Source organism: Capsicum annuum, chromosome 1 (assembly GCF_002878395.1).
Source record: "Capsicum annuum cultivar UCD-10X-F1 chromosome 1, UCD10Xv1.1, whole genome shotgun sequence".
NCBI lineage: Eukaryota > Viridiplantae > Streptophyta > Magnoliopsida > Solanales > Solanaceae > Capsicum > Capsicum annuum.
The window spans coordinates 15920935-15931858 of NC_061111.1; the positions used below are offsets into that span (position 1 = coordinate 15920935).

The 10924-nt window shown below is 30.5% G+C and overlaps 1 protein-coding gene across 1 annotated transcript; it reads right to left on the reverse strand.

Moving 5' to 3' along the window:
- Window positions 1–379: 379 nt before the first annotated feature.
- Window positions 380–1246, reverse strand: LOC124897240. Its single transcript, XM_047410022.1, has 2 exons — window positions 1079–1246; window positions 380–919 (listed from the first exon to the last, which is right to left on the reverse strand). The coding sequence occupies exons 1-2, from the start codon at window positions 1244–1246 to the stop codon at window positions 380–382; spliced, it is 708 nt and encodes a 235-aa protein (XP_047265978.1).
- Between the last annotated feature and the right edge of the window lie 9678 nt (window positions 1247–10924).

The following is a 10924-nucleotide window of genomic DNA, read 5'->3' on the forward strand; positions in this document are numbered from 1 at the left end:
CAGCTAGAGGCTTTCCAGACTATCATGTTCAAACTATCATGTTATTTCAGTTTTATTTTGGGTATTTCATACCCCATTCAGATGTTATATCTTTATCAGTTATGTTACATTCATGAACCTCATGGCCTTTCAGTTCATGTTTCTGCAATCATGCAATATATTATGCATTATATAGGTACAGATATCAGTCATGGGTTAGCTTGTGGTCCTTCAGGGTCATGAGCACCGTGTAGTATTCCGGATACCAGATCCGGGGCGTTACAGAATGCCTCACTTAGCCCAATGTCTACTTGCATCTCTTCTATGCAGGGTTCCATTTATAACCTACCATCAGACATGTATTATAATATACCGGCACCCACTCATACTCCAACTTTTGCTAAAAAATTCTACCACTTGGGTCCTGCACGGATAATACCCTAGGAATTACCCAAGTGACATTCATCTCTATAAGCACACCCGCATAGGAAATTCTTTCCACCCTTGTTGTACAATCGTCGGCAAACAAATGATTACCTATTGCACTACTAATCCTACTCAAGGCTCCTTGACTCCAACAATTCAACAACAAATTGGAGAACTTAACCCATATAGGGAGCGTAGTTGAAACCTCAGCACTGAAATCAAACTTCTCTGACCATACCTTTAAGATTATTGGTTTATTGTTAAGCATATAGGGTCCTGGTAGCAGAACTGCCTCTCGATCTTCCAACGAATTGAACAACACAACAAAATAGCCCTCATTATGATAGTACAACTTTAGCTTGGCTGCAAAGTTCCATTGCTTTGCTATCAACCTCTCCAAGGACCCAATCGTTGGAGAAGCACCAACAACATAGAGTATAAGAGCTTTTTTCCATCTTCCAGTCTCCATATCCACATCACTTGCTTGTAATTGAACCAATTTGGACCCATTTAACTGGAGCAACATACTCTAGGCTCATACCTCGCCCTGTTAGCTTATATTGTTGGAATAGATTCTCCCATTGTTTCTTCTCCTGAGGCTGTTGTAAATCAAGCTTCCGTTTAACTGGTACACTCTCATCCTGCCTTGAACTTGTCTCATCACCCTTCTTACCACTGATGCTAGGTAGTTTGTTGTCAATTTTTTCCCTCTTGAAATCCCCAAACTCAACGGATCAATAGTCGATGCAGCAATTGAAGATCCACTTTCCATAGTTGTCGGAGCCTTTCCTTTATCAAAGATAATTTGCTCAGGAGGTGTACGCTTCTCAACTCTCGTCATCGCCGGTAGATAATCAAATTATGTTTGGATAATCTTTTTCTAAAAGTGTTTTTTTTGAGGTAAATGACCAAAAAGGACATCTAACTTTTCTATAAAATTATTTTAAATATCTATTATAATATTTTTAATTAAATTTTTTTATTTAATTAAAAAGTACGTACTCTAAAATTTTCAATCAATATTTATATATATAAATACATTAAAAGAATAAATGGTGATATATTACTTAAATAATTTAAATATTACTAAAAACATCAAACAAAAATGAATACAAAAATTATTTCATAAATTAAATCACTACCTATGAAAAAATTAACGACAAAAATAATTATCCCTTCATATATCACAAAAATTTTTAACGATTTCATCCCTAATTTTATCACGCAATGTCTTTATACTTGTAGAACATCTTTTTTGTATGTGTGATAGAGATAATTCTGTCATAAAAAAATAATTTTTTGCTTCTGCTTCTGCATTTTTTGAGAAGCAGAAATTTTCTGCTTCTTCCTAGAAGCAGAAAAACTGCATCTACTTATTTTTAAAAGCACTTTTGCAAGTTTACCAAACACCTTTTTTTTTTAAAAAAAAAGGTGTTTTTTTCTCAAAATAAATACTTATTTTGGAAAATAAGTAATCCCAAACATGCTATTATGATATTGAAAATTGTAGTGAGACTTTTCTATAAAAATCAAATACTACTTGTAATTAATGATAATTTTTTAAAATTATATCTATAATGTTAAAATACACTATAAATGTTTGGCCCATGAAATAATATTTCCAGTTTCAAATGCTATCAAAACTTGCGCACTTCAACTGTTGATAAAGCTACCACTAAGTTGGCACGAGACTTCATATTTGATTCTTTTTAGAAATGCAATTTTTGGGGCATCTTTTATACATTTGGGTTAGAATATCAATTTGCATCTTACTTATTTTTTTCTGTGTGTACGAAATGAATGTGAAGACTAGTCTCATTTATTTGCTTTACTCGAATAGTTTGCTATATTGTAAGAATAATATATATATATATATATATACTAGTCAAGTGTACGTACTTTGCACGTGGTCTCGTGTTGATAAATAAAATTATATATAAAGAAATAAAATTATTTAAAAATAGCAATAATGTTATATCTATTTAAAAGATATAATTTGACACTATAAGTATTTCATCTTAGTCAATAAAAATATATATATACAATGAAAAATTTAATGAATTAAAAATTTCTATTCACCAAAGAAAAAGATGTACAGAAAAATTAAGCTTGCGTTTGTCATAACTATACGTCATATTAAATTTAAACAAAAATATTATTAGTACTCTATAATCCATTTTAGGGCTGAGACTAATATTCTTGATATGAAATATAACAGAAAGGGAGAAAAAGGTCGAAAAATTAAGAGAGTGCAAATAACAAAACACTCTGTAGAATATACTATTATCTTTCGATCTTGTCCAACATCACTTTTCTACCTTGCTACAACTAATGGTCGTACATGGACAGATGTTTTACACTCTTCAATTACTCAAAATCAATATTATATATGTCTTTAATAGAAGAACGTACATAATTAAATGTAAATATTTACCTGATTCACTTACGACAACATCATATGATACTATTGAAAACGTTAACCTCAATTTCTTTGTGACTAATAAATTAACCCACATATGATCGACAAAAAAATTATTGAGAGAATAATTTCCTTCTAAATAATAAATGTAGATATTGATAGACCAGCTAACTTTCGAAAATAATATATCGTATGTTAATTTAAATTAGTAGAAATTATAGCTCAATTATCCATGTTCTTTTGAAGCTTTGAATTTGAATTGAAATTTTCATCCTTAACTCATTCTTCCGGGCGACGTCACAACCTATCAAACATAAATTATAACAAAATCTCAAAAATTAAGGATAGAACCTCAAAATACCACAAATCACACATAAAAATCACATAGTTAGGCAACTAAAATAACGTTTAAAAGCAACGAACAACCTAATAAAAGAAATTTAAAGTGCAACGAAAATACAAATTAAATAGAAAAGCAAAGAGACGAATACTTGGATGCTAACTTTAAAAAAAAGAATTTACTTAATTTATTTTCCGTTTTAAGTAAAATTCTTGCCAAAATAACCTACCTATTTTTGTTAAGTTATTATTGAAAAGAGTCTTACAAATTCGGTGAAGAAGTTACTACTAAAGTAGTATTTGGTTACGTAAAGGCCTTTTTTTGTGAAAGATTAATACATAGTTCCTCAAATATAAATTAATCACTCAAAATTAATTGAAATTTTTATTATGTTTAAATAAGGAAAGATTTAATAACCAATTTTTAGTAGGACACCTAAAATATTATAAAATAATTAAATAATAATTTAGTAAAATTGTAAATGACAGTTTTTTCTATTGCTGAGTCTTTTAATGAAGGGCAAAAAGTTCAAATCATTTTTTTAACACTTTTAATATATTATAGATATAGATATATAAAAAGATTGATCAAAACGTAACATGATAACCTAAAAATAGTTCTCTTTTTCACCTGTAAAGTGATCGAATCTCTCACTTTTAAAACCTATAAAAGCAAGGGGCATCAAAATTGTAAGTTTTACCTAACGAATCACAAGGACTAGCTAGCAGCAACAACATCCATAATACTCCAAAATAAGATTATCCTTACTAGCCTTATAAGCAACATGGTTAATAACAAGTGGTACACTGCAGGTTGTAGTGTTATGTAATGTTATAAGGAAGAAGAGTATCAAGAACATGATTCACAATTCACTGATTAGTTTTCTGAAAAGGGTTATTATGAATGAATCTTTGTTTAGATAGCCTAAAATTTGCTTTAAAGAAGATGATGTAGCCATTGTAGGAGCAGTAAGTTGATGGTTTCTTGCAGACCTAGGGAGGACTTTTTGAGATCTTTGAGGTTTTAAATAAGGACTTGTATTTTATTTAGTGAAACTACCTAACTGACTTTAGAGGTTGATGACTCTTGAATCTTGAATATAATGGTTAAGGTGAGTGTTCATTTTTTAAAATAATTACTGTATCTTATTGACTTTTAAAAGTTCAAGCGGTTAAGTTGCCTATATTAAACTCAATTCTTTTCTAGATTCTACGCATAATGTAAAATTTAGTGCATCAAATTATCTTTTTCTTTTTAATTACCTACTTTAGGGTGTTTTTAGCTATTGTATCATATTGGATTGGTAGTTTAAATATAATATTTATTTCAATTTTTATTTAAATTTTATTATATTGTACTGTTAGATTCAATCATTACGTAATGATAAAAAAATCTGATTTTATATAATGTTGATTTGATACAATTGCATCGTTAGCGTTATTTTTAATTAATTATGTATAAATACAACTGAAACAATAATACTACAAAATTAGCTCATATTTGTGAAGAAGAAGTTTCATAAACAATGATAATTTTAAGCATAATTATCATTCCTAGCTATAATTTGCCTTTGTCGTGATTCATAGCTATCATTTTTGGAATTAATGTATCTGTCTGCTTTGCACAACTTAATTGTGTGAACACATATAATAATTTTGTTGGATATACTGTATTAGCACGTACAACGCGCTTTACTAAATTTTATAACCATCACCCTAAAACGCCACATATACAACTGCAAAAGAAAATCAAAATGACAACCTCAGACTGTACTACTGATGAAGCCAAATAGATTAAAACTTACGTACGTTTGTTTCTTGTATTTTCTTTTTTGACGTTACGATGGATAAATGAACATACAAGCATACATGTAATATACACTTGTATTTTTGAGTGTATGAATCATGTATGCATCAGATATAAACTTTTTATACACGTATATACCCATTTATGCACGATAATGGTGTTTGAGAATAAGCCACTAACGGCCCTCGAATTACGGAGAAAATCAAGAGAGAAGAATCAAGGGAGGAACAGATTTGTACCCCCATCGTTTATCAAAAAAACTGTTGTTTTACATATTTTTATTTGTGATTAAAGTTTATTTTTCATGAATTAAATTATGTTGGAAACAAATTCTGGCACGCCCAGTGGGACAATCTCTACCTCTCATCTTAACTTTTCATACTTCAAAGTTTAAGAACAACGAAATGACTTCCAAGAAGGTCAATTCTCAATCAATTGCTTCCAAGGCTGCAGATTCAAAGTTCTCTGCTGAAGTAGAAAGCATCCTTGGTGTTACTTTCGGAACCCTGGGAGATGTCACAAAAAGCAAGGCAGACTTGCTAGGACAACAAACATATCCAGTGTCGTCCGCTTCAGCTCCAGTTTTTGGATCTTCAACCTCGAAAGGAACGAAGTCCAATGCAAGTGCTTCAGAAGGAGGAAGCAGTGTGGCCGAATCGCTGAAAAAGACTCTAGCTCTACTTGAGAATTCCAGTTCCAAATACTCAAGAGCCAAGAACGATGGTCGATCAACAAATACGTCATCTCCACTTACACCACATAAGCTAAGCACTTCAAAGATCAACGTATGTGATAATCCATGTTACTCTCTGACGTCTTCGGTGATCATGTAAGCAATGGTAACTAATGCCTCGTCTATGGAGGAGCAGCTTGCGAATCTGACAAAGGCAATTAAGGCCTGACCAACTATGCTCAGAATCAAGAGGCTAGGATTGATAAGATAGTGGATAGGGTGGAAGGCTTCATAGACGGAGAATTTAGCCATGCGTCGGGAAAAGCTCCAGAGGTTCATGAGATAGAAAATCCTGTGAAACAAACACCATCGACTAAAGAGGTGCAAGTTTCTGCTGAGGGAATGATCCCGATTGGGCAATTGATGGAATTTATTGAAGGAACCCCTAGAACTCTAACAAGTAGCAAGAGAAAGCTCGTGGATCAAACACCGCAATTTCTTTAAAAAGCTCAAACATTCAAATCAAGTTCATCAAGATTCAAGATCAAGACCGCAATATTCAAGAATAAGCTCAAAAGCCCTTGAATTCAAGCACAAGTCAAGATCAAGTCCCTCAAATCAAGTAATCAAGTTCAAATTCAAGATCAAGCTCGAAGCCCTTGAATTTATATTTGAAAAAGCGAATCAGAGGATTCATAGACATTGTAACACTCGCATTGAAATTAATAAAACGATTGTTGCAGTATTTTCTTGTCTCGACTATTTATTATTTTTCGGTCTCGAAAATTTTACTGTCCAACAAATTCTGGCATGGTGATTTTGAGATCCTTTTAGGGATAAACTTGTTAGAGGCCCGCTTAAGGTGAAAACGAACAAATCTTGTCCATCTTAAGGTATGTAAATTTTGAGATCCTTTTAGCTGTAGGCTTGGAGAACTTTGGCATTCCAAATCCCATTGAAGGAACTCTCTTTCTTTTCGAGAATAAGCCACTAACGACCTTCGAATTACGGAGAAAATCAAGAGAGAAGAATTAAGGAAGGAACAGATTTGTAACCACAATCGTTTATCAATAAAAATTTCTTGTTTCTTCATATTTTTATTTGTGGTTAAAATTTATTTTCCATGAATTTAAGGCTCATTCTTGAACATATGATGATCTCTTTGTGAATATCCCATGATTTTGTGGGATATTGGAGATCCCAATCTTTTTACGAATACCCATCAGTTTATGGGATATTCAAGATGCCTCTTTCAGGGAATATGTTACCCTTTAAATAGGCGGGATTTAGGGTAAAGTAGCCTCCCAGAACTCTAGCAGAATTTGGATTCTTCTTGAAGAATCCCACAAATTTTAGGTGTCTACAAATGCCCCCTACTTTAAGGCTTGTCGGAGTGTAGACTTGATGAAACTCAAAGACGAGTCTTGAAGTAACACTTCCATCTTTATGTCCCACTGGGCATGCCAATTTGTTGGCAACATAATTTAAATTTATGGAAAATAAATTTTAACCACAAACAAAAATATGAAGAAACAAGAATTTTTTATTGATAAACGATTGTGGTTACAAATCTGTTCCTCCCTTGATTCTTTTCTCTTGATTTTCTCCGTAATTTGAGGGCCGTTGGTGGCTTATTCTCGAACATAGGATGATCTCTTTATGAATATCCCATGATTTTGTGGGATATTGAAGATCCCGATCTTTTTACGAATACCTATCAGCTTATAGGATATTCAAGATGTCTGTTTCAGGGAATATGTTACCCTTTAAATAGACGAGATTTAGAGTAAAGTAGCCTCCCAAAACTCAAATAGAATTTGAATTCTTCTGGAGTCCCACAAATTTTAGGTGTCTACAAATAGATGTATACATTTTTTTATAGGAAGCACTGGCTCTTGTCGAGTATTCATTTTTGATAATTGTTTTGATGGGCCTGTCCATTCTAACTGTATCAAGAAGTGGCAAAATGGCCAACCCGTAAAGGTTTTTTGAGCTATTACAAGACGGACTCAGAATTTTCATTAAGGGGGTTCAGAAGTAAGCATTAGGACTAATCAAAGGGGTTCAACCTCTACTGTATATACATGGAAAATAATTTTAACTAAGTATAAATAGTAAAAAAATTTGACGAAGGGGGTTCGAATGAACCCCTCGGTCAAGTGTAACTCCGCCCTTGGCTATAAAGCCTTAATGGGGACTACTACCATACACCAAAATTAAGAAAAGAAAAGGTCATAACAGTGTAATTATAAGATTTTTGATATTCATCGTCCTAAACTTGTCATAATATCTATATGGCTATAAAAGTTTGTCATTGTGAATAAAGTGAGAAATTCAAGTTAAATAGTTTTCAAATTTTAGAATATGCATGTTGACATATTTTTTACTCCAACGGATTGGATTGTATCTATTTGCATGTTTATCAATACTATTTTAATTGCATGTGCCTCACCGTATAACGTTTGATTAAAATAAAATAATTTTATTTATTGAGGAGATTTTTACTGAAATGTAAAACTTTAAATCATTTTTCAAAAAATTTTCACACTTTAATATAATAATGTAAATATAAACATATATTTTAGTGTACTATATATATATATATATTACCACCAGAAGTTTCAAGTGGTTGATGGATCATCTCTTTTGTATTTGTCATACAGTACCTCTTTTTCTTGATGTCAGAGGCTAAGAGAGATGTTTCAATTTTCAGGAACACGTGTCTGATATTGATTTTTGAATTTGAATAGTGTTGTTAGGAAATAACTGAAAACACGTGATTTATGAGCTTTTAATGGGAATGTAATCTGAATAGTTAATTTAAGGTAATTTTAACATATTTAAATCAGTTAATTATGGGCAGTAAAAATCATTTGTATTTGTATTTTTATAGCAACGGTTTGCAAAAATACAAAATACAAGTTGCTATTTGCAAAAATACAAAATACAAGTTGCTTTTTTTAGTTGATTTTGTTCGATTTTTCTATTGATCTATTTGTGCTACTTCGTTTAAGTTTTTTAAATTTGTCGTAAATTTGTTTATGAATATTTTCTTACCAAATTTTGAGTTAAAGTTAATGTAATAGTAATTTGAACTGGTACAACAAAAAACTGATCGAAATAAGTTTTTCAGGCTGATCAAAATTATATTTTTGGAGTATTGCTTGTTGGAGTTTGAGAGTACATCTGTATATAGCAATCAAATTCAATGATCAGTTTGACAACTTTCTTCGAATTCAACGATCAAGTTTAACTTCTTCTGAAAAATTTCTCCTAATTCAACTATCGGTTATAAATTCACCAGTAACTGTTATTGAAGGATTAATCATAATATTTTTTCGCATATCAATTTCATAAGGTGTTATGTAGTTGAAAAAAATGAATTTGTTCTTATTTCTTTTCGAGCCTTTATAGTTATTTTATTCGATATTTTTTATTGATATTTTGTGCTACTTCGTTCAAAATTTTTACGTCGTCGTAAATTTGTTTATGAATATTTTCTTAACAAATAACGATGAAAAGTTAATGCAATAGTAATTTGAACTGATAGAACACAAAACTGATCGAAATAAGTTTTCCAAGCATATCAAATATATTTTGTGGAGTTTTGTTTGTCGGAATTTGAGAGTATATGTATATATCTGAACAGTTTTTATTATATTTGTTTTGCTTGTGTTCGATTCTGGATGTTCTGAATTTGATTATATTTAACGTTGAACAAATAATTTGTAATTGTATTTTTGCTGAAAATTTTTACTGTTTTTGTATTTTTAGTTTAACAAATGTTGTGTAAATGTATTTTCGATTGTAATTGTTGGCTGTGTAAGTATAGTTTACATTTATAACTATAGAATTTTTTTAAATTTTTTATTGTGAAAGTGTGTTGTAACAATTGACAGATTACAAATATGTATATTTGTATATTTTAGGTGAAGTCAGTTAACAATAGGTAGCATACCAGTTCTCGTGAAGCACTCTGGAAGGTGTAAGTATGATAATAACTATGAAGAGTACGTCACTGATGCTATATTGATGAGCACGACAACATCATTCAATGAACTGCATAATCTCTTGCATCTCACTTAAATGTGAATTTGAGCAGCAAACATATTCAAGTGGAATATCAAATCACTGAAAATGCAGGGCAAATACAAATAAATAATGATATGAATTTAAAAGTATTTATTTTGCAATAAAATATATACAAGACATGAATTGTCTACCTTTGTACAAGACAAGTGAAATAGCACTGCCTCCGAAGTACAAATGACCTCCTGGAAGACCTGCAATGAAGGATCGTGAAAAATCTGAAAGGGATATGTTTGAAAAAAAGAGCATCAACTCACGTCGTGGTTGTAGGTCTAAGGGTCACAATAGGCGTTCATGTAGTAAATAATGAACACATTTATTAAATTTATTTTGGGACATTTATCTACCGTTTGATATAATGCTTTATAAATGACTCTTAAAAATACTTAATTGTATTACTAAATTTGAAAGACAAATACATATACTTATATTGTGAAAATATATATGTTTTAATGTATTTGCTAAACTATATGTTATAACAACATATAGTAATCTATATATTGTATGAACAGACAGTAAATTACATATACGAAGTAAATTATGTATTTCATATTATATGATAATACAGTAAAATAGATATATAAAGCTTCTATGTATTTCAAAATCAAATGAAGAAACAGAAAAATACATATGATGTTAATTGTATATATATTTTAAATTTTAATATGAAAATTGCATATGTATATTGCAACTATGCACATTGCATATGTATTTTGAAGTGTAATTTGAACAGTGTATCAAATCATACTGAACACTGAAAAAAAATATGCTTAATAAACTTATTTGAAAACATATTCAACATATAAGAGTAAAATGAATAACTTTCATTCACTTCTCAATTAATAACTTTGATTTACTACAAAACATATGAAAAGAAAGAACAAATGGTAAAATTGAGAAATTGATACCAATATCAATTTGCCAAAAAAATTTAGAAATTGATACGAATATGTATTTATATTATACGTCACAGTTAAGAACATATGATGTTAACTACATATGTATTTTTAAGTTAAACCTGAATACTGCATATCTAAACACTGCATATGTATTTTTGACGCTAAATCTCTCTGTAACAAATAAAACTGAATACTGAAATAAAACAAATACTACAAAATTATTGAAAACATATTCAACATAAAAGACTAAAATGAATTAGTTTCATTCACTTCAAAATTAGTAAGGTTGATTC